Source organism: Archocentrus centrarchus, chromosome 12 (genome assembly GCF_007364275.1).
Source record: "Archocentrus centrarchus isolate MPI-CPG fArcCen1 chromosome 12, fArcCen1, whole genome shotgun sequence".
Classification (NCBI taxonomy): Eukaryota; Metazoa; Chordata; class Actinopteri; order Cichliformes; family Cichlidae; genus Archocentrus; species Archocentrus centrarchus.
Window position 1 is genome coordinate 26389660 of NC_044357.1, and position 25590 is coordinate 26415249.

Here is a 25590-nt window from a genome sequence, read left to right on the forward strand (position 1 = left end):
TTCCTAGGCAAGGAGGTGGTTTGGATTTGAAAATACTGACATTGCTCAAAAGACGGCAGTTTGCAGACGTTGTAAGAAAGTGGATAGCTCAACAACAAACCTGTTCCATCATCAACGAGTATGAGGAATATGAAAAGTTTCGGGAACCCGCTGTCCAAGATAAACCTAAATCAGCTAAGGTGTCTGGCAAAACACACACTCAGCAAACTTCAGCCCCCCCCCCTCCATGACAGCAACTAGTGGGATAAAAAGGAATATAATGGATGGATGGATGTTAATATCCTTTAAGTAGGTATGTTACAATCACTACGTCATAACCTAGCTCACCTGTTTGGAGCCTCGGATAATCTGCTGAAGCAGTCTACCAAAAAGCGGGTTTTAATCAGACGAAGGTTTGTATTTTCTGTGATTTTATTTATTTATTTTTTTCTTTTTGTTATAATGTAGGGGGAATCCCCCTGGACAGCCTCATTTTCGATTTTATTCATTCTGTCAAGTCTTCTGTATTAAGCGATTGCTTTTGAAAAACTCACTTAAGTTAAGGTGTCAAAAACACTGATTTAAGTCTTACATTTTACTAGCTCGCACTTCTTTTATAAACATTTTTAAATAACGCAAAAATATCTTTTATGATCATTATCGACAAAATTACAGAAAATATCGAGATATTTTTTTGCCAATATCGCACACCCCTAGCTAAGTTAATATTATTTCTCAGCTCCTGTGTGTCTACTCCACTCGGTGTGTGAGACGGTGCACTCACAGTGAGACTGAGAGCAGGCAAAGAAAAGCTAATATGACTGTAAATAACACAGTTGGATTGTTGCAGCCTCAGAGCAGGCAGAGGATTTATGAAAACACTTTGTTATGATCAAGTCAACCAACAGAACAGCTGCACAGATGTTTGTATTCAGGCTCAGACTGAGATCAGATACAGATCAGGGTTATTATAGTTAACGAAAACGAACGAAATAACGAAAACTGAAATTGAAAAAACATTGTCGTTAACTGAAATAAATAAAAACTATAATTAAAAGGAAAAAACGATAACTAACTAAAACTGAATTGTGAGTTTACAAAACTAACTAAAACTAACTGAAATTATCGATAAACTGACTTTCATTTACTTGTTTTTTTTTTTTTAAGCCTTGTGGATTGATATGAAATCATTTTTTCCTCTCTCCGAGTTTAAGCTGGGAGCGCCATCGGACAACTGTGAGTGTGTGCGCATGTGCGTGCGCTCACCGTGCTGGTCCGCAAAGTAATGGCTGCCGAGAAAGCGGCAGAGTCCCGTATGGAGGTTCTTTGAGTACAAGAGCACAGATAGAATCGAAAGTCTTGTTGTGGATGATGAAAAATTTGCGGATCACTTCTCAGTCAGGAAAAACCAGCAACATCAAAGTCCACCTGAGAAGCGCACAACGGCTACAGAAACCACTCTGATCCTACCAGGTAACCTGGCCTGCGCCTCTGAGAAACGGGACTACTTGTCGGGTCCACGCAGCCCAGAAAGTTGTGACTAAACTGTTTAGTCCTTGTGCGTTTCCGGCTACTTTATCAGTGAGAGAATAACAATCAGGAATAATAATCAAAGCATCAATATAAGGACTCACAACTGTCAGCAAATTCCTGGTAGGAGACTGCTGAAACTATCAGGATGGACGTGAAGGAATGAAGAAAGTGAAAAAAAACAGGGACAAATATGTTTGCAGCCAAAAAACGGAGCACAAAGAGCGAGGACCAAAAAAGAAGTCCCAGCCTGCGCCGCATATAAAACACCTGCACACGACCACAAGGTAATTAACACACACAATCCAGCTACACAAGCATAAATGTGGACATGAGGTCGGACACTTCTGTAGGTTGTGTACAGAGGCCGCAAAGGCCCTGCAAGTCTAATTAGCGAGCATCTAACCAAGCTAGCTCCAAAACAGAAGCAGCTTCAGGTGGTGAGAACATCAGGATGCAGCTGGATTTGAGCTTTGACTCCTTCAAAGAGTTTGTTTTTGTCAAACACCACATGTAGGTGTTGTTGATCTGCTGCACTGATGCTGAACTTTATTGTGGAGTTTATTGTAGAATTTATTGAGTTTGGGAGTTCATGTTTTTCTTTGTTTCTCCCTGTTGATGTTCATGTGTGTCCTTAATATTACACACATTTAGCATGTCTTGTGAACAGCTGGTTGTTGAATATATTTCTTTAAATGGTATCTTTTGTCAAGTTTTCATTACACAATAGTCACTTTTGCACCTTGAATCTTCCACCTGATTAGGTATGAAAATACTAAAACTAATACTGAAACTAACTGAAACTAACTAAAACTAAGCATGAAACCAAAAATAAAAACTAATAAAAACGAGAAAAACCACTCTGAAAACTAATTAAAACTAACTGAATTAAAGAAAAAAAAGTAAAAACTAACTAAAACTAAACTATAATGTAAAATCCAAAACTATTATAACCCTGATACAGATGTGATCCTGAAACATCCCCTGATCCATTTCTGCCTCTTTGACCCTCTGAACCTGCTTTCTGTAGACCTGCAGTGTAACCTGCCTGATGTCATCATGATTTATGGTTTGTGCTTGTTAACAAGGTGCAACTTCCTCCTTCCAACAGACAAAGATTAAATTAAAGCAGTGCGTCACAGCGTACGCCTGCATCCTGAGGAAATCCACTCAAACAATCTGAGATCAATAACACAAAAACTAATGAGAGCCGAGGAGAAACCATCACATTACATCACTGCCTTTAATGCAAATGCACCAGAAACTCGTTTCCATACAGTTTGCCTGCATGACGGTCAGGAAGCACACAAAGTCACATGACCCAAGCAGCTCTGGGAACTCAGCTCTATTAAAAAAACAGCATTCATGAGCACAGAGAGGACAGGAGCAAACAGATGGAAATCTCTGACACCAGCCAGAAGGCAAATGAGACCTGATGACATCATGAGTCTGTACATTACATAATTGCTGCATGCTTTGGTTACTTTCCATAAGAAGAGGGGGAGACGAAATATTCCAAAACAGAAGATGTTTTTTTTTTTATTATATGAATTGATGAAGATCAAAATCAAGTTTGGTTAATCTGAACCAAATACACATTCTTTATCCTGTCATGACATATTTAATTCACATCTTACAGGGTTTTTCCCCCCAGTCTTTATCTCAAAAGAACAAATCTGGATTTTTTTCAACCAAACTGAAAACAGTTTTTACTGATTTTAGATCTCATTAATTTATTTCTACTTTACACACGTCTCTTCTAGGAAGGGAATTTAGGGGGGTTTTTGACTTAAAAAAGAAGAAGATGATGTCCTCCATTCCATCAGAGTAGTCAGAGGGAAAAAAGCAGGTACTTCCTCCACAGCTCAGTCTCTAAAGAAAAAACCAACATGGCGCCCTCCGTGGCAGACGTGTTTGCGACGCGCTCCCTACACCAATTGTATTTGTTGTTTATTCTAGTGCTAGTTTGTGTGGCTAATATTCAGTGCTTGTACTCATGGATCACGTACAGCAGAGAAACACTATTGGACATTGGAAAAGTTTCCCATGGGCTTAGCTTAGACCTTTTGGACCATAGCCTTCTTCTGTGTTTGGATCATGCCAGCTCCAGCCAGCAGGCCGTAACACCACGATCACGCTCAGGCAGGCAGAGCAGCCGACAACGAGCGCATCCAAGACGGAAGCGTGGCAAGAGAGGAGGGCTACATGCTAAACTAAAGGCTAGAGCCACACGACCACCATTGCCTAGCCTTTTGGTAGCTAATGTCCGCTCTCTCGAAAACAAGATGGACGAGCTGAGAGCTAGGACAATAGCTCAGCGGGAGATCAGGGAGTGCTGTGCTCTGATCTTCACGGAAACCTGGATCACTGCAACTACGCCGGACTCGGCCATTCAACTACAGACCCACTCAGTGCACCGCGGAGACCGCACATCTGCCTCGGGTAAAAACAAAGGTGGCGGTGTATGTGTTTATGTCAACAAGCGATGGTGTGTGGACGTTCAGGTGGTGGAGAAACACTGTTGTACTGACATCGAAGTGTTGATGGTGAAGTGCAGACCCTTTTATTTACCGAGGGAGTTCAGTGCTGTGTTAATGCTGGCTGTTTATATCCCGCCGCGAGCCGATCGGACCACAGCGCTAGGAGTACTGCACGACATCATCAGCAAACATGAGACCGCCCACCCAGATGCTGTGTTTGTTGTTGCCGGGGATTTTAACAATTGCAGCCTCAGGACTGTTCTCCCTAAGTTCCATCAACATGTGAGCTTTCCCACAAGGAATAACAACATTCTGGATCACGTGTACAGCAATGTGAAGGATGCATACAAGGCTGTGCCCCGCCCACATTTTGGACAGTCCGACCATATTTCTGTGTTCCTCTATCCAAAGTACAGGCAGCTCCTCAAACAAGCCCCCCCAGCAATTAAAAGCATTAAAGTTTGGAGTGAAGAGACTGATCTGCTGCTTCAGAACTGCTTTAATGCCACAAACTGGGATGTGTTTAAGAATGCTGCTCTGAGAGAGGACAGTTCTGTGGATTTAGAGGAATATGCATCAGTGGTTACCAGTTATATCAGCACATGCGTTGATGATATTGTCCCCACCAAATGCTGCAAGATATATCCCAACCAGAAACCATGGATGAACTGTGAGGTACGCTCCATGCTGCATGCACGCTCAACTGCATTTGCCTCTGGTGACACGGAGGGCTACAGAAAGACCAGATATGACCTACGTAGATCCATCAGGGAAGCCAAGAGGCAGTACAGACTGAAGCTGGAGGGATATTACAAACACTCTGATTCCCGACGCATGTGGCAGGGCTTGCAACACATCACTGACTTTCAGCAGAGGAACAGCAGGATCACAGCCTGCAACAACGCCCTACCAGATGAGTTGAACCAGTTCTATGCTCGCTTTGACACCCTCAACTCCATCCAACGTAGAGAGATCCTACTACCGGAGGCAACACAGAGCTCTTCACCCACTGTAACATCGACTGAGGTGTGCAAGGCCCTGAGGAGGACCAACCCCCGAAAAGCACCTGGCCCCGACAACATCCCTGGCCGTGCTCTGAGGGTCTGCTCTTCAGAGCTGGCCGAGGTTTTTACAGATATTTTTAATTTGTCCCTCTCCCAATCATCTGTGCCCACATGCTTCAAGTCCACCACTATAGTGCCCCTCCCCAAGAAAACCAACACAACCTCTTTGAATGACTATCGTCCCATTGCACTCACTTCACTTGTAATGAAGTGCTTTGAGAGGATGGTCATGTCCCATATTAAAGGATCCATTCTGGACACATTAGATCCCCTGCAATTTGCATACCGTCAGAACCGTTCAACTGATGATGCTGTTAATGCAGCCATCCATACAGCCCTCTCACACCTTGAAAATAAGGACACTTATGTTCGAATGCTGTTTATAGACTACAGTTCAGCTTCCAACACCGTCATCCCAAGCAGGCTGGTTGAAAAGCTGTTCACCCTCGGAATACCACCCTCCCTCTGCCGCTGGGTCTTGGACTTCCTTACAGACAGACCTCAGGCAGTCAGAGTTGGTACCAGGACATCAGAAACAAAGACAGTGAGCACTGGGACCCCACAAGGCTGTGTGCTCAGTCCTCTCCTGTACACCCTGTACACCCTCTTCACCTACGACTGCATCCCCTCCCAAAGCAACACCTCCATCGTCAAGTTTGCTGACGACACCACCGTCATTGGGCTGATTACTGGGGGAGAGGAAGCAGCTTACAGGGAAGAGGTGGCCCAGCTGGTGTCCTGGTGCCAGGAAAATAATCTCTCCTTAAATACAGAGAAGACTAAGGAGATGATTATTGACCCGAGGAAGAGAAGAGACCAGCATGCTCCATTATTCATCAACGGGACTCAGTCTGTGCTGTGTTGTAGGTCCAGGTGAGGTCTTCACTGATGTGGGTGCCAAGGAATTTGAAAGTCTTCACTCTCTCCACCTGTCAAGAAAGCTCAGCAGAGACTCTTCTTCTTAAGGAAACTGAGGAAATTCGGATTATCCCCCAAGCTCCTCAGCAACTTTTACAGATGCACTGTGGAGAGCATCCTGACAAACTCCATCACGGTGTGGTATGGAAACTGCACCAGTCAGGACAGGAAGGCTCTCCAGCGTGTCATCAAAACAGCACAATTCATCTGTGGAGCTGCCTTCCCATCACTACAGGACACTTATAATACCCGGGTAATAAGGAGGGCACACAACATCATCAAGGACCGTACCCACCCACAGCACACACTGTTCACACTCCTGCCGTCTGGCAGACGTTACAGGAGTGTAAAAGCAAGAACAACCAGACTAAAAAACAGTTTCTATCCACAGGCCATCAGGCTACTGAACCACTGACTGATTACCAAACTGTGATTACCTGCCTTTCTTTCATCTGTATATATCTGTATATATTGCACTTGCTTTATTATTTATTTATTTTTATTTTCTACTTTTACTTTCCTAATATACTAGTTCTTAAATTTTATTTTAACTTAGTTGCTTATTTCAATTGTTTGTAAAGCAGTCGCAAGTAAGAATTTCATTGCTCAGCATAACCACAGTGTTTTGCGGTGTACATGACAATAAACTTCTTGAATCTTGAATCTAAAGCTGCTGTTTTTGGAGCTGCTGATGCGTCAACTTCACGGCGTGACACAGTGGCTTATAGCATCAGCGAGAAAGGCTTCTAAAGGAACCCCTTTTCTTTATGACATTATCCAGTTCCAAGAACAGAAAAACCTGTGTGAGACTAAGTTCAGAGCAGACTGAAGCCTGAGATTTTAGCTTGCTGGGGTCATTGGTACAACCCCAACTCCAAATATGTTTGTATGCTGTGTAAAATGTCAATAAAGACATAAAGTAATGGTTTGAAAATATCACAAACTCATTTTATTCAAAACAGAAACAATATTTAAATGGAGGAAATAAACCACTCCAAGAAAAATATGAGCTCATGTTGAATTTGATGGCAGCAACACGTCTCATAAAAGTCATTACAAATCCATGTTTCCCGCTGTGCAGCATTCCCTCTGCTTTACCAGTCTGTAAACATCTGGAACTGAGGAGAGCAGCTGCTGGATTTTTGGGAATGATGTCCCGTTCTGTCTGATAGAGCAGTGGTCCCCAACCTTTTTTGAATCACGGACCGGTTTATTGTTAGACAATATTCCCACGGACCGGCCTTTAAGGTGTGGCGGATAAATACGTCAAAATAAATGATACGACCGTAATCAAAAGTGTGATATTTTCAAGTATAATAATAAACGTGAATCCACTGTGTATTCGTATGCAACTCAATCAGCAGCGTCCTCCTAACTTCGCATCACAGCATGAATAGAATCCTCTCTGCCCAGCTCCCTGGTCACCATGGGAACATTTAAACATGCCTTCAAAATAAGATACACCGCAAAAACAATTACAGTAGAAATCACCTCAGTTGGATTCAAATGGCCCATGGTATTTCATCCGACTTGTAAAAAAATCCATCTTAAGTGTGAGTCACATAAAATCTGATTCTTCCAAATACCCGACAGTTCGGGTCTAATATCGAATTTCACTGCAGTTGCTTCTGCAAATTTTATCTCATATTTTTGCTCATAAGTGCGAGTTTGTAGCTTAGACTTGCTTCCTGCCCTTGTCTCCAGTGAAATGAACTGAGAGACACTAAAGCGTCTCCAGGCGTTGTTAGTGTGTGTAGTTGAACGAGTTGATGCATGGAAGTGGGCGGATGGGAGCTGAGGAGGGCTTTAGCGCTAAACTCATCCGAATTATGGATAATAACTAAATGGAAATGTATTACAATGGGACCAGATTTTTCATCCGATGTAGGCCAAAATCCGATTGATTTAGGAGATGATTTTATTTGAATTAATGTCAAGAAAAATCGGGACCTGCAGATGCCATCCGGCTAGAGCGAAAACCCAAATTGTGCGACTTCGACGCTTGAAAAATACAACTCACCGTAACACTGAATCAGTGTGAGCCCTGAGCTTGTTTCTCTGCTACTCATTTCTGCTTGTGGGTTGGTTGGGTTCTGCCTCACTACCAGTAGATTCGGCACACACCAATGCAAGCTTTGATTTGATTTGATAAACCTGATGGCACCTCGTATGGCCGCCTCGGTACCGTGCTCTCTAGTATTATCCTGGTTTTTGCTTATTATCTGTAATTACAGATACTCAAACCCTATGACCTACTCAAGAGGTGAACTGCTTAACATCAAGCAGTCAATCCCAGACAGTTTTTCTCCGGTTTTCACAAACCCAGAAAGTTTTTTGGAGATCGTAGTTGGAGGTGCAGCGGCCATCTACGGGACATGGAAAAGACACAGAAGAGGTAAACGCGTCGGAGCACAGAAAAGGTAAACGCGCCGGAGCGCTTGTAAAGCTGCGACAGCCAGATTCCAAACTGCACTTTCATCCATTCACCTGGCGAATCTCCGCTCCTTACCCAACAAAATGGAGGAACTACATCTACTCAACAGGACAAATAAGGACTTTGCACGTTCTGCTGCTCTCTGTTTTACTGAAACTTGGCTCAGCGAATCCATCCCGGACAGCAGATTGACCTTTCAGTCTACACCGCGCGTATCGCATGGCGGAGCTTTCGGGAAAAACCAAAGGCAGCAGAATCTGCTTCTATATTAACGAAGGTTGGTGTTTAGATGTCACAATTCTGAACAAATACTGCAGCCCAAACCTGGAATCACTATTCATAAACTGTAAACCCTTTTATTCACCACGGGAGTTTTCCTCCTTTATCCTGGTCAGAGTTTACATCCAACCTCAGGCAAAAATGAGGCATTCACTACAGACTCTAGCCGAACAAATAACTGGACTGGAACTGAAACACCCAGACTCACTTTTTATAATACTTCGGGATTTTAACAGAGCAAAATTAAACCGCGAACTGCCAAAATATAAACAACATATTAATATTCCTACCAGGGAAAATACATTGGATCACTACTATACAATACTTAAAAACTCATATCGCTCTGTTCCCCGGGCAGCTTTGGGACATTCTGATCACTGCCTGGTTCATCTCATTCCAACATACAGGCAAAAGCTAAAATCTGCAAAGCCTGTTGTCAAAACTGTGAAGAAATGGAGCAGGGAGGCAAAGCAAGAACTGCAGGACTGTTTCGACTGTACTGATTGGAGTGTTTTTGAAGCTGCCACTGAAAATCTGGACGAACTGACTGACACTGTGACATCCTACATTAGTTTTTGTGAAGATATGTGTGTGCCAACCAAGACCTTTCACACATACAGTAACAATAAACCATGGTTCACCGCCAAGTTACAGCTTTGCCAGGCTAAAGATGACGCCTATAGAAGTGGGGACAGAGACCTGTACAAGCAGGCCAGGAACACACTGACAAAAGAGATCAGACGGGCGAAAAGAACATACACAGAGAAACTAAAAAACAGGTTCTCAGCCAACATACGTGGGTAGGCACTCGCCTTGCAGCCGGAAGGTTGCAGGTTCGAGCCCCTGTCCCTGCACTACGTTGTGTCCTTGGGCAAGACACTTAAACCACATTGCCTAACAGTAGCGCCGGTCTCTGGGTGCATGACCGCAGATGCTCGTCTCTCGATGAGTGATCTGGAATGAACATTTTGTTGTGTGCCTTGTGGACACAATGACAATGAGTTCTAACATCTAACTACCCGGCATCAGTGTGGAAAGGCCTTAAAGTCATCACAAACTACAAGAGTCCACCACCCCCTACAGAGGCAAACAAAGACCTGGCTGATGATCTCAATACCTACTACTGCAGGTTTGATAGAGACAAGTCTACATCTCCCACCCACTCCAGCCAGACAACAACTGCCCTCTTCACACCCTTACTCTCTCTCCCTGATCAAGCTATTATCAGTCAATCTACTGGAATGACAATACATGAAAAGGAGGTGAGCCAGCTTTTCAGGAGACAAAAGATCAGGAAGGCACCAGGCCCACCCTCCTGCCTCAAAACCTGTGCTGACCAGTTGGCTCTGGTCTTTACGCAGATCTTCAATAAATCCTTAGAACTGTGTGAAGTCCCCTCCTGCTTCTAAAAATCCACCATCATTCCAGTACCCAAGAAACCCTCCATCACAGGGCTAAATGACTACAGGCCTGTCGCACTGACGTCTGTGGTAATGAAGTCCTTTGAACGTCTGGAGTTGGCTCACCTGAAGAATGTCACAGGACTCCTGCTGGACCCCCTGCAGTTTGCCTACCGAGCAAACAGGTCAGTGGATGATGCTGTTAACATGGGACTGCACTACATCCTACAACACCTTGACAGCCCAGGGACATATGCTAGGATCCTGTCTGTTGACTTCAGTTCTGCGTTTAACACCATAAAACCTGATATCCTCTCCTCCAAACTCTCTCAGCTCACTGTACCTCCTGCCATCTGTCAGTGGATCACCAGCTTCCTGACAGACAGAACAGCAAGTGAGGCTGGGGGAAATCACTTCAGACACACTGTCAATCAACACTGGAGCTCCTCAAGGATGCATCCTGTCCCCACTGCTCTTCTCCCTCTACACCAACGACTGCACATCGACAGACCCGACTGTTAAACTCCTTAAGTTTGCGGATGACACAACAGTCTTCGGACTCACACATGACGGTGACGAGTCTGCATATCGGCGGGAGGTTGAACGGCTGGTGCTCTGGTGCAGTCAGAACAACCTGGAGTTAAACACGCTTGGACGACGCCATCAACCTGACTCTGCACTTCATCCTACAGCATCTGGACTCCCAGGGAACCTACGCCAGGATCCTGTTTGTGGACTTCAGCTCTGCCTTCAACACCATCATCCCTGATCTCCTCCAAGACAAGCTGTCCCAGATGAACATGCCAGATCCCATCTGCAGGTGGATCATTGACTTCCTGATGAACAGGAAGCAGCACGTGAGGCTGGCGAAGAATCTCTCGGACTCCCGGACCATCAGCACTGGCACTCCTCAGGGCTGTGTCCTCTCTCCTCTGCTCTTCTCCCTGTATACCAACTGCTGCACCTCTGACCACCAGTCTGTCAAGCTTATTAAGTTTGCAGACGACATGACTCTCATCGGACTCATCTCAGACGGGGACGAGTCGGCCTACAGGATGGAGGTCAAACGTCTGGTGTCCTGGTGCAGCCACAATAACCTGGTACTGAACGCCCAGAAGACAGTGGAGATTATAGTGGACTTTAGGAAGCACACAGCCCCTCTACCCTCCATCATCCTGACTGACACCCCCATCACCACAGTGGACTCTTTTCGCTTCCTGGGAACTACCATCACCCAGGACCTCAAGTGGGAGCCCACCATCACCTCTGTCGTCAAAAAGGCCCAGCAGAGGATGTACTTCCTGCGGCAGTTGAAGAAATTCAACTTGCCAGCAAGGACCATGGTGCAGTTCTATACTGCCATCATTGAGTCCATCCTTACCTCCTCCATCACTGTGTGGTACGCTGGAGCCACCACTAGGGACAAACAGAGACTACAGCGCGTTGTGCACTCTGCTGAGAAGGTGATTGGCTGTAACCTCCCATCTCTCCAGGACCTGTACACCTCCAGGACACTGGGGCGTGCAGGTCGGATCACAGCCGACCACTCTCACCCTGGGCACAGACTTTTTGACCCTCTCCCCTCAGGCAGGAGGCTACGGTCCATACGGACCAGAACCTCCCGCCATAAGAACAGTTTCTTCCCCTCTGCTGTTGGACTCATGAACAATAACCCTAAAACTGTTACCACCACCCTCCACAAACGCTGATGACCCTATGTCTATGCACCTGTCTGATTGCACTGATGTACATATTAGTGGAATATAGTTTACATTCTTTTATCTTTTAATTAGTCTCTGCACTGTATATTTTGTAATTTTGTAATATTGTGTTATAGTTATAGCTCTAATATCTCTGTATATTTGCAATTTGTATACTTGTATATTGTCTTATAGTTTTTATACTTATTTGTTTTTTCTGTAAGCACGAAGTACCGCAGCAATTTCCTAATGCTGTGAACCTGTTCACCCATATGGCAATAAAAACCTTCTGATTCTGATTCTGATTAAGACTGTGGAGATGACAGTGGACTTCAGAAGACACCCCTCATCAATGATTCCCCTCATTATAACCAACAGCCCTGTGACGAATGTGGAAACCTTCAAGTTTCTGGGAACCACCATCTCTCAAGAACTGAAATGGGAGCTCAACATCAGCTCCATCCTCAAAAAGGCCCAACAGAGGATGTACTTTCTGCGCCAACTGAGGAATTACAGTCTACTGCAAGAGCTGTTGAGGCAGTTCTACTCCAGTTATTGAACCTGTCCTGTGCTCTTCTATTACAATCTGGTTTGGAAGCAGCAACAAAACAAGACAGGAACAGATTGCAGAGAACTATTAGAACTGCAGAGAAAATCATTGGTGCTCCTCTGCCCAATCTTCAGGACTTGTTCACTTCTAGAACCAGGAAACGGGCAAAGAAAATCATGTCAGACTCCTCACACCCTGGACACACTTTATTTCAGCTCCTTCCCTCAGGCAGGAGATACAGATTACTGTACACAAAAACCACCAGACACTCAAACAGTTTCTTTCCTCATGCCATCACACTCATTAACAGCTGATCAATAACATTGATCTCTACGCAATTTCCTAATTGTTACAAACTTTGTTGTTACACTATAACGCACACTACACTTTATTTTATTATTTATCAGATTTTGGATATTTTATATTTCTTAAATTACACTGCACCTTCCCTTCCCAGACCCGTATTGTGTATTGTATATTGTATAGCATTTAAGTTAAATTATAGGACACTGTATAATACTAGAGAGATACCATCAAACAGAACCAAATTCCTTGTGTGTGTAAACATACTTGGCCAAAATAAAGTCAGATTTTGATTCTGATTCTGATTTCACAGGGAGAGTGGCTGCAGAGCCGTGGTGTCGGGAGAGAGTCAGCTTGATAGCTGGGTCCGCCTCACTGCTATCCCTGGTGTTGCTAAATATAAATGGTAAATGGACGGCGCTTTGCTACTCTAGCTGATCAGTCAAATATTTAAACGAGCGTTATGTAGGTCAACCAACTGATTTCGTTAGGCATGGGAACCAGTGAAGCTTCTGGGTTTAATTTTAGTGGTGACATATCACGTGACCAGAAGCATCTTGACACGTCAAGATGAAGTCATAGAGGGATGTAACCATAGACATATTCCCAACAACAAAAGCTCATACAAAAAGAGTTGGATTGATCGTTCAGCCTCAGATAAGTAAAACGGAAATAATATAAGTTAATTATTCTTTAAGTGCGGTCTGGTACCAAATGATCCACGGACCAGTGACGTGCAGTCAGGGAAGGCAGGTGAGGCAGTGCCTCCCCTGTCATCACGACAAGTAAGATACTAACCAAAAAAAGATTGTTTGACCTTACATTAAATATTTGTTTTTTCTTGCCATCATCACTGAACAGTATGGAGTTCATTAAAGCATAATTAATCATTAGTATAATTAAAATTGAAATCTAAGCTTCTATTTTGGGTTCATATATGTGAGCATTTGACTCCAGATGAGTCAGATGCCTCACCCGTCACAAACCTCACCGCACGTCACTGCCACAGACCGGTACCGGTCTATGGCCCCAACTCTCCATCTCCATGCTTCAGTAAGTATGGAAATGGAGAGTTGGAACAGTATGTGACACGTCGATGTGAATGACAGCGAATAAGATCAGCAGATTCAATCTTTCACAGACACTATTCTACATGATGACATGATCTCTATCACCAGTGTGTCCGTGTGTGTGTGTATGCTCGCCTATGTGTGTGTGTACACTGTGAGTTTATCTGGGGCACCATCAGAAATTATCCAGTGGCTGAGCAGCATTAAATCTGCATGCAGAGCATCTCAGCAGGAAACTCAGGCAGTAATGAGGACACACACACACACACACACAGAAATAACCACTTCACACTAAACCACAGACACACACACAGAGAAAACTCTCTGCACTTTTACACTTTCAAACTTGAAACATGAAAAAATATCTGAGTTTTTGGTTCTTCCCTTCATGTGAGCGTTCTCTCTGAGGTGTTTCCTTAAAAGTCACATTTCTCCACCCTTCGCATCTCACACTTTTTTGCTCCTGTGTAGCTCAGAAACTTGAGTTAATCTTCAGCTGCTATGGTTTGCTTTGGGGGAGGGTTTATACAGAAAGAACAGGAGGGGGAGGAGGACTAAAAGTGGAGAAGAAGCTGTCCCACAGGTTTAGAATAAAAGATGAGTCTGCAGGGGAAGTGAAGGTGTTGGATTAACACACACAAAGAGGTGCAGTGGGTCTGAGTCATGTTGCAGAACTCACAGGCTGGGAATTCACTCTGAAAAAGTCTGCTTCTATACATGTCTCAGGTTTCCATTCAAAACTGCACAGGTGAGTCTCTACCCAATGATGTGTCAGCACTGTGACATCAACCCATTGGTGAACTCTGGGTGTGTCCCACAGCAAGCCACAGCACAACCTGTTGAGGACCTTTGATCCGCACAGAGAGAAGGTGAAGGTCATAGATATCAAACATCCAGCCTGACAAAAGCTTTTAATCTCCAGTCCAGGTTTGAAGGACAGAACAGCACGAGAGAGCAGCCGATCTGTGGCCTGACCTCACTATCATACTCAGAACTCGAGCTTCCAGCAGCAGCTTCTCAATCAGCGCCCGATCAAACATGTGCTGATGCCTTTCTAATGTTCGCCACTCACACGTTACTGTGTTGCTAAAGGGCGTCTCCTCTGTTGTTCCTGCACACTGAAACATTCTCTGAGCTTATGCAATAAAGCAGAAAACCTAAACACAGACACACAAATACACACAACAGCTGCTGCTGTGATTCACAACTCAGACTCTGAAGTGGAGGCTCCAGGTTGGATTCTCAAGATTCTTTCAAACCCTGAGATCAGTACTTTGGTCCATCAACCCTCTAGGTTCCATCTGGTTCTGATTGGACTGTTTCATCATCCAGGTGGGAAAAATATGCCTGATGTGACTACAAGTGCAGAGCTTCCATCAGCAGAATGCAAAATTTATGACCAACACTCACCCTAGGCACCTTTAAAAGGAAAGGAGCCAGCTGATCTGGTTCATCTGACTAGGATGCTCCTGCATGTCTCCGGGTGAGGTGTTTTGGGCATTTCCAACTTGGAGGAGACTCTGAGGCAGACCCAGGACACACTGGAGAGAATATGTCTCAACCTGCTTGGGAATATCTTACTGTTACCAAGAGGAGGGTGGGAGTGGGAAGTCTCTGTACCTCTGTTTAGACTGCTGTCCCAGGACCCAGCTAGTAGATAGAAAATGGATGGATGGACACCCTGAACCATCATGACTATAATGTTTCAGGAGGTAACACACCTTTCTGACTCTGTGGTTGCCTCTAAAAGTCTGTGGACTGATTTTCAGGTGAAGGAATTGTGATGAAGTTTCCACTAAAAACCAAAGGAAGTGAAATTTATGTTCTGAGTCTCAATCCTTCACTTCTGCTTCCAGCACCATCATAGAGGAACAGAAGTGAATGCAAGCTTAGCTGTTTGTTTAGTGGACTCTGTTTCTAACAACCAGCTTCCTTCACAACACAGACTCCAGCACAAGCTCCACCTAAGGACAAGACACACTTTATCAACTGCAGAGACAAAAGGACTGAAACCATAACACCACCTCAGCTCAGCCTTGGCAGTGGAAGATGACATCAGTCAGTATTGTACAGCCAGGCTGTAGTAGCACCAGAGTGTCACTAACAGTTTACCCACTTACCCCATCTATCAGCATTTGGTGGTCCCCCTCCTACAGACTGCAACTGATTTAATGCCCACTGGTCTCATTAATTATACACAGAGAGCCTTTAATTATAAAGCCAAACAAATTATTCCTAAAGTTCAGAGTCACTCACAGCCCCAGATTCAGTCATTATAACTTCAAAGTAAATGTTTATGTTGGAACAGAGTGAGTGGCTGAAAAAAAGACTGTACAAGTTCTCAGGTCAGGTCTTTGTGCTTGAAGATTTCTTTGTTAATTTACCTGCAGGAACACGAATGAATAAAGATGAAGGACAGACAGGTGGAAATGGGAATATTGCAGCTGCTCCTGATGGGTTAAACTGGACAAACATCATATTAAACTGACTGACAGGTGAGAGCATGATTAATAAACGGCCTCACGCCACCCTGAAGGCTCAGTGATGTCACGCCTATACGCTCAGACAGGACAAACAAATCAAACACATGTTAACCCAAACAGACCCCGCCCACTTCAGAGAGGCTCTGAGGCATTTTGGGATAATCCAACACACACACACACACACACACACACACAGTTTAGCTATCAGTTCATGTCATCACAGACCGATAAGAAGTGTTTCGACCTCTGAGGATTTTTCAGGAACTTCCTGGGTGGAGCTTGTAGCTCAGCAGCGTGTTGTCAGAACGTAGGGAGAATGTAGGGAGCTATGGACAGGTTGTCTACCTGCAGCTACGTGCTTTTGTGTTTTCAGAGTTCTGCACGGGAACAGGTTTTGGCAGGTTCAAACACCTCTGCAAACAAATACAACATGCGCACCAAGATCCCAAAAGAAAAGTAGAGACATAAATATTTTAGTTTTTAAACTCATTTATGTTTCATTTCAGTCTCCTTACACTTGCATTTTGCTGAAAAAAAACACTGCACCTTCTCAAAGGATGACAGGAAATGTCAGTCCAGTTCAGTAGTGGCTGAAGTGCAGTGGCTCAGACAGCCAAGCTCAAGAGGAGAGATGAGGGAGATGGAGAGAGAGATACAGAGTTATTTATTTCCTGCTTCCCACACAGAGACAAAGCAACATGTAAATGTAGCAGCAGGAGAGCAGCGAGTCACATTTACATCCACATTTAAGCTCAGAGAGAAAACACTTTGCGGACACAAATCATTCTACCGGAATGTGTAACAGTGTAGGTCATTAACTTTTTAACTCCTTGATACCTTTAAAAATGCTTACTGGGAACAGCTGATTAATAAATGCATTTACAACTTTGGCTGCCAATGAAGGAAACCTTGAAGTTGAAGCTGCTGCTAGAAATTTAGTGCAATGATCACTCCTGGAGTGAGATGGATGTCAGGACGGTTTCAGCATTGAAAAATTAATATTTGAATCTTGAAAAACCAAATGCCTAATGAACAAAATTTTTCAGGTGCAGCACACACTCAACGCTGTGGTTTGGAGCAGGAGAAACTGTACTGAAGACACAACAAAGACACAATGTAACAAAGCTGCTTCATCACCAGACAGGAAGAAACTGCAGCTCCAAACCAGCACTGAGCCTCCACCACAAACATTTAATGAGAAGGTCTGAAAGTCCTGCCTGCCCCCACAGAGCCAGATTACTCAGTCTGAAGGCTCTAAATGAAAACGGTGTCGTTTTGATGAGTTTCGGCATTTCGTTTACACGAGAACGGTGTGAAAACGGGGTCCAGAGTGCAGCGTTTCAGAAATGCGCCGTCCTGTGTTTCCGTGTAAACGGACGAATACGCTGGTTTTTGGAAACGGGGGTACTTGCACGTGCATACTGTGGTGGCGACCGCCATAGTTTTGCATGCATGCGCTAAAGGAACAACAACAATGGCAATGGCAGATTCAGCAGTGCTTCTTGTGTTGCTCAGTCTTAAAAATATATGCGTACTTCGAGTGGCACGATTCCCAGTCAGTATTTTCCTGTGTTTTTGCAGTTTTATAATTTAGTGTTGTGTGCAGCAGCAATCCAACCTCGTTGTCAGTCCACACAAAGCTTCTCACATTGACCCTTTTGTAAATAATGAACAAATCTTTGCCGCGCATTCCACTGAGTCCCTCAACGCATGCGCGTGTTGTGTAAACAAGCCTCGCGAAAAAAAGAAAAAAAAAGGAAAAAACACACCGCCAGCTTGTGGCCTTGCAGTGGAAATTACAGCGTTTTCATTGTCTGTGTAAACGCAGATCATTTTTTGAAAACGCGTGTAAACGGGAGGCCGAAACGCATCAAAACTACCCCGTTTCCACTGGAAACGTTGTCGTGTAGACGGGCCTAAGTGGCCCTGCTTAACGAAGCTGACCAGCAAGTACAGGAGGAGCATTACAGATCTGACCTGAACCACACAGAGCTGACTTACACAGACGCACCATTTATCTGCGTAGAGCTTCAGTCAGAAATCTGCCTGTGACTGATTCTAACCTCAAACATATGTTCATGCTGTCATCAGAACTGCAGCTAATGAGTTGTAATTAGTCTGTGTTAATCCCAAAGAAGGAGAAGACTTAAGAGGTGTGACTCTCCATCCTGAACTATTAGTTCAGGACAGTCAGTGCACTGCTTAAGACCTTCAGACAGGCAGCTCCATCTGTTCTTGACCCCTTATCCACTGCAGGGTGGCGGGGGGCTGGGTGGAGCCTGTCTTTGCTGACTTGTTCACAGTCGGTCAGTTTCCCAGATATGCTCAGCCTTGTCCTGGACTAAAACTTTCTTTGACTCGAGTCCGGGAAAGCTGAGTTTAAAAGCTGTCCAAAGGCTGCACAATCGCTGGATTTCTTTAGATTTCCCAACACGGTGCTGACAGAAAAAAGAGAGAAGCTACGGCAGAATGTGGAGAGGTCACTGGCTGAAAGAAAAGTGCTCCTATTGGTTGGTGAAAATGTTCATATAACTGAACTTCACTGTGTGTAAAATAGTATTAAACATGTCTGACTTATGGAGAAAGAAGCTGAATCTCAGGGTTACGTTTGTACACAACACTGACATTTTGATTGATTGTTTCAGCTTAGATTTTAGGAGTTTCACTGAGTTACTATGAGATGATCATATTTTTTAGACTGTAAGATTGAAAAAGCTGATGATCTAATAATTACAGACAACGCCAGGCCTGCTGTATTCACTAAAACTGAAGACGGTTCTTTTGCATCCATCCTTCTTCTGCCTCTAATCTGGATCTCGGGGACTGCACTCTAAGTAGAGGTGCCTCCCTTTGCCTAGCCCCCTCCTCCAGCCCCCTCTAAGCCAGCTGAGCGACATAATCTCTGTCCTGGGTTTGACCTGGTATTTCCTCCCTGATGGACACAAAACATCTCACCAAGGAGGTGAGATACTCTGAGCTCCTCACCCTCTCTCTAAGGGAGAGCACACACACCCTTCACAGGAAGATTATTTCTGCACCAATTCATCTCTTGCTCCCTTCCTCCTTCACTCAGGAACACCACCCCAAGATCCTTGAACTCATTCCTAACCTGAAGTGGTCACTTCACTCTTTTCTGGCTGTGAATGATGGACGCAGACTTGGAGATGCTAATTCTCACCCTCGCTGCAAACGACGAGGAGGTCATCCCTCAGTGAAGCCGACAGACCCACATCCTCCACAGCTGTCTCAGTTTTTGCTTCTTTCAATGAACTAAAGTGCGTCTGCTGCAGCAGCAGCAGGTAAATAGGAGCCACCTTCAAAGGTTTCCACTTCTCAATTTTTACAGCTGATTTTTCCTGCTGATGCTGCAGGAACACAGACATGATCAGCTCTGCTCTCACACACTAAGCATGTGGACAGGTGTGACGACAGGTTTGCATCTCTCGCTCTCTCCTGCATACCCGCAGCCTGCCGTTATTTACAGTTAACTTTTTAAAATGCAGCTGAACCATTGTCGTCTCCACAGGTGCTGAGCACTTTTTTTCATCCAGGTTTAGTGTTTGTCCTGAGAGCAACACCTGTCTGATACCATGTGACAACAGCTGCCTCAGCCCATCAGTGTTTGTGAAAATTCAAAAAGAAATGCAGTGCAGTAAAATAGAATTAAAATTAGTTACAAACTACAGTTTAATCATCCTGCGCAATGGTCAGTATCAAATTTCCCATAGAGATCATTATGTGATAATCCTTTGAAAAATCCCATCAAATCACCCTGAAAACATCAGTTTTGGTCAGTAGTAACAGGACTAGATGCTCATAGATCCTGCAGTCACTTCCTGAAGGTCCACACATGAAACTGAAAAGTCGAGTCGAGGTGTGGAAGAGCTCAACAACAACATGACAGTTAAAATACAGCTCAGAGTCAGAGTCATGTGCATCATTATCAGCAGCTTGTAATAAAATGAAAGAGTAACAGATTAAAGTCGGCTGAGAGCAGGAAATGCTTCTCAGTCGCTCTCTGATCAGAACCGCTCGAGGAAGAAGTTTAACTCCATCATTGTTCTTAGAGTTTTCAGAAAGCAGAGCTGAAGGTCGGAAAACCTTTTTTTTTTAATCCAATGTTGTCCAAAGGTGTGAACGTGACTTTCCCTCCCTGCTGTAAACAGTAATGTAAGAAGAAACTTTTCTTTTTCTTTTCTTTTTCTGATTCAGTGGAACAGGAAATGTTACAGATGGAAGGATGCAGGTGGGATAACTGTGCGCTCTGCTGCAGGAGGAAGTTTAATTTGTACTGTCAGAACCGCCTGATCTCAGAAAGCCTGATTCAGCAGAGGTTTCAATCACATACTGCTGAGAGCTTAAAGAGTTCATGAACACACAAACAGCTTCCTGTGAATTAATAAAGAGTCAAAGATTAGACTGGAAACTCAGCCCAGATTAAAGAGCCTGTCCTGAATCCTACAATTCCCATAATGCATCAGAGACTCACTACCTGCAGAAATTTTTTTTTATGATTTTGTTTAGTTTTCATCTTTTCCTTCCTGTTTCTTATCAGCTGTTTCCATCCATCAGACATAGGACAAGAGGCAGGGTACACCCTGTACAGGTCGCCAGCCTGTCACAGGGCCAACACAGAGAGACAGACAACATCCACACTCACATTCATGCCCTCATTCACATTCACAATTTGAGTTTCCAATTAACCTAACCCTAGTAACTGCATATATTTGGACTGTGGGAGGACACCGGAGTACCCAGAGAAAACCCACGCAGGAAAACACGGGGAGAACATGCAAACTCCACAGAGAGAGAGAGGGAGGAGCCTGGGCCTAACCACCGCCGAGCTTATCAGCTGTTTGATTTTATGATTTGTAGATTCTGCTCCTCTGTTTATGATACTGAAGAAATAAAGTTGGAGGAGAAACACTGAACATTAAATAATCTGAGAAGCAGGAATAAAAAGTTTGGGTGATGACTGCACTGTCATGACAGACTAACTGAAGTGTGTGTGTGTGTGTGTGTGTGTGTGTGTGTGTGTGTGTGTGTGTGTGTGTGTGTATAGACATCTGAATAGGCCTGACGAGTTCATCCTCTGATACTTCTGTTGCTTATTATAGAGACTGAACTTTAATCACTGAGCTGCAGGTGAACAGATGAAGCTGTCAGCGGTCTGAGTGATGAATCATCAGGAAGTGTAATAATGGTTCAAATCCAGGCTGATAACGGGTTCAAACTACCAGCAGAAAATCTGTGTGGCCGGTTATTCGTCTCATAATGATAGAAACCGTCCAGCACAGTCTCACAGGCACACCGCGGCCTCTGAATCAGATCCAACACTTTAAACTCGATTCTGCGGCTCCTGCGCCTGTCCGCTCAGCCTCAGCAAGACTCCGTTCAGAAATCAGCCATTTTAAACTAAAGTGTACGCTGTGTGAAATTTGTGGGGAAAAGCCTCTTTAGTTTACGTGATCGAGACTCCATCTAACCCCTTCTTACGTACAGCCCACATAAAATCCCCCTCGCTTTAACATTAGCCCAACTTTTCTTCACTCTCCCCCTGCAGCGTCATGCATTCCTCTTACGACACTGAGCTCCAACAGGTGACTCACTACTTTAAAATTTGTAAGAAATCATAAGGGTTGGTTTACGTGGGGGCTTAAATATTTAACCCCCTTACGATCAAGGTTTACTGCAGGTGAGTCTGCGTCTGTCAAAAGAGGCGCAGGTGAGAGGAGCTGAGTGGAGCTAGTGCTGCAGGTGCGCGTTTGTTTTCCAGGTGAAAAGTGAACTTACCTTTGTGTACAGCTCGTTCACAGACATCGTGCCTCCCTGCTGGATCAAACTACACTAGCACGGTCCTCTTGTTTACATTAATGATCCATTTGAGTCCCTCTATGATCCGGTTCGGTCCTAAACCAGCAGAGACCTTCTAGTGCGCATGCCCCGCAGCAGGTGCCCGGCCGAGTTTCGGTCACTTTATTCGGTGTAGCTTCAGACCGAAGGAGCGCTCTCCCGTTGCTCTTTCCTGCAGTGATAACGAGCCCGTCGGGTCCTTTAGAGTAAATCCAGTGCAGGTGAAACGGGTCCGAACCGGAAGAAGGATCCAGAAATCCAGAAAAAAAAAAGGAAAGAGGAGCCTGTAGCAACCCGCAGGTGGAGGGAGGAGGCCGGTTCTTCCTGACAGCCGTGTTTTCCCACACTGCCCGCTGATTGGCTGATCCCTGGCTCCCAGCCAGGTTTCTACTACACACACACACACACACACACACACACACACACACACACACACACACACACACACACACCAGGGTGCTCAACCTGAGGCACGGGCCCCACAGAGGGTCCTGAGAGAAACTTGGGGGTCTGGTTTCTATTTCAATTGAGATTTTACAGGAATTATTGGAATATACTGAGATTACATATTTTAAACAGTTTCAGCCCTGTGATACTGGAAACTGGTGGACAGTCTCCAGAATCCACTGCCTCACAGGCAGATTAGATACTTATAGCACCATAATGTGGTCAGAAATTAGTAGCCTAAGTAAGCTATGAGTCATACAAGAACAGTTTTGTTGTGTGTGGATTGAATGGAAGAAGCAGCTATGTCCCTGCTGTTAATTCAAATGTAAAGAAATGTTTGCGTGAAGGAGCTGAAATAATCGTCCCACATTTTATATTAGTATTCAAAAAACCTATCATCAATATTGTGCCTGAACTGAAATAAAACAGCATTTATGACCTTAATTTTTTTTTCACAGTGAAGCTGATTTTCCTCATAAAATGCTAGGATTCTGCTGATGCGTGCTGATTGGCCAGTTTAAGAGAGGATGTCCTCCCACAGCTCCATCATTCAGGATGAGCTTCTGAGTGCCCACTATAAAGCAGGAAGCCCACCGAGTGCGAGTTCTTGATAATATAAGAAATGATGATAATGCTGAAGAGACATGTATAGGCCACGCTCCTTTGCATCAGTTTACATATAAATGTATTTGATTAGCATACTTTTGACTCCCCGATCTCCATATTTCTTCCACTCTTCTTCCACTCATTAACAGAATTTAGTTGCTAAGCATTGTAATAATGCTGTTGTCACAATAGCACCACTTAGCACCACCAATTAGAGACCTGCAGTCATGCAGTCTCTGCTTTCAGCAGTTTTTATCTTTCTTTTCAAAATGTTTTTCTTTTTTCCTGCTATGAAGGCCTTGGGATGACGACTGAAAGTCAAACCAACAACTGCAAAGCCAGATGAGCAGAAATAAAAAGCAAACACTGGCTGTTAATTGTCTGACGCTTGTCCACGCCTTCTCAGCTCACTGTGTTCATCCAAATGTGTCATTCCATTGTTCCCACACCTTAAGCTTTGTTCCACTTCTTTTTTTAACTGACCAAAAGAACTGAATGCAGTGGAACAAGAAAGAGAGCAGACCAATAAAAACTGAAAAATAGGTAGAGTGTAAGTAATGGACTTTATTAAGGTATTTTTATGTTTCTTTCTACTTTTAAAGGCAAATCTTGCACTTTGTAATTTAATTAAATTTAAATCTTGACTTACTTTGCAGATGAAATTAGTAAAAAATGTCAGCAACACACCAGCATGCATTTATTCATCTGTAAAATGTATTACTCTGTGCATGTGGATTAGCCTACAAGGATAGCCTGCATAGAAAAAAAAACAAAAAAGCTTTTTAAAATTTGTTTTAGGAAGTCCCAAGGCCTCTGAGGTTTATATGTGTGTGTGTAGTTTTTATGTCCTGGTGACTACTGAAACAAAAGTTTTAGTAGTTGCCTCAGTCTTTTAGAAAGGGGCTTTTAAATAACTGCCTGGAGGCATTTTCAAGACTGTGGCCATCAACCTGAAAAACTAAGCCAGCGCTGAAGTACCAAAAGCTGCAGTTCTTCTAATGCTCACATGAGGCGATTAGTGAGGCATGAGACTTTGTTTATTAATCTTAAAAAATAAATAAATAAATTATATATATATATATATATATATATATATATATATATATATATATATATATATATATATACACACACACTGAGAAATGAAGCCCTGTTACTGAGCATAGAGAATAAATTAGCTCCAGCAGCAGCATTAATAATGCAGTACTTTTGCTTAAACTACATTAATACTTCATACCCAAAGAGATGTTTAAACAATACTTTGTTCCAAACTGCTGCAGCATTTTGAGTCTCCTTCACAGTGTTTTGCTTCTGTGCAATAAGACTCCATCCAGCTGCACTATTGGAAATGTAGGATTTTGGGCTGCTTCCTTTGTGCCTCATCCAGGCCTCTTAATTCATGAATTGTTTTTAATGTTTTTGTACAGATATGCAGATAAACGAACACAAACACACAAAAGTCTGTCAGTCCAAACTTTGGGATTTTTTTCCCCCTATCAGATTTAACGAGTATAGTTTTGAGCATTTTACCATTCATATTCCAACACCCGTCACTTTTATAGCTCTTGTAATATCTCTTCACAGACATTAAACGCAACAGTATAAAGCTGGTTTTACATAAAACACCATTACGTATATAATGCAGACTTTTCCTTCACATCAGTGTGTTGGGTAATACAGACAGGCTGATACAGAGTGTTAAAAATAATATTTGTGTGAACATTAACCATGGAGCTCTTACAGCAAGAACAGAGGTGATAACAGGTCCTTTACCTTGGAGTAAGGGTAATAATCTTTGCTCATCCTCTCCAGCTGATAAATAGATCCTCATGTGCTGAAAGAAGCTGCATCAGATCCTCTGACAGTGAGTGTGGGAAGCAGCAGCTCATCTCAGACCTGTCTGAGCACAGTTATTATTCTTACTCAGCTAATGAGTCCACTCCCAAACCACTCCTTCTGCAGGTATGAACTATTTACCTGCACAAGAATCTGACAAGATGCCAGTCCACCCACAACAGGCATTATCTGAAGGCAGTGAAGCACAGGCGTGAAAAAGACAAGGAACTTCCCAACATGCTGCTTAAGGAAAAAGTTCCTACAATCTCAGTAGAGGCTTACATAGCTGCGATTTTCATGATGCTTAAAGGATGAATCTTCCTGACTCCGTGCTCCTCCGACCTCAGTGAAATTAGATGTGGCATGTTGCTCATTTCCAGCTTTGTTTTCATTTTTAGATTCTAACAGAGTAGTTTTGCATGACTAACAGCTCAAAAATAATCCCTTAATTAACTTGCAATATAAACACAAAATGCTGCAATTCATTTACATGAAAACTGGGCAACATACATGTGATTCAAAGCTTTGCATGAGCCACTCAGTTCATCCTCTGTCTGAAAAAAAAGCTCCCCCCCTTTTAAGACCTCTCTTCCTTAAAATCCAGTTTCTTATGATTGGCCAGATTCCAGAAGCTTGCTGAGGGGCAGCACCCACTGTT

The 25590-nt window shown here is 43.7% G+C and overlaps 1 protein-coding gene across 2 annotated transcripts in view; it reads right to left on the reverse strand.

Annotated features, from left to right (window-relative positions):
- Positions 1–24987, reverse strand: part of myo5b (myosin VB) — a 111436-nt gene extending 86449 nt beyond the window's left edge. For both annotated transcript variants that reach the window (XM_030742665.1, XM_030742664.1), the window contains exon 1: positions 24870–24987. In XM_030742665.1, coding sequence (XP_030598525.1) covers positions 24870–24899 — 30 coding nt within the window. In that variant the 5' untranslated portion in view covers positions 24900–24987. The remainder of the gene's footprint in view (positions 1–24869) is intronic.
- Positions 24988–25590: the final 603 nt, after the last annotated feature.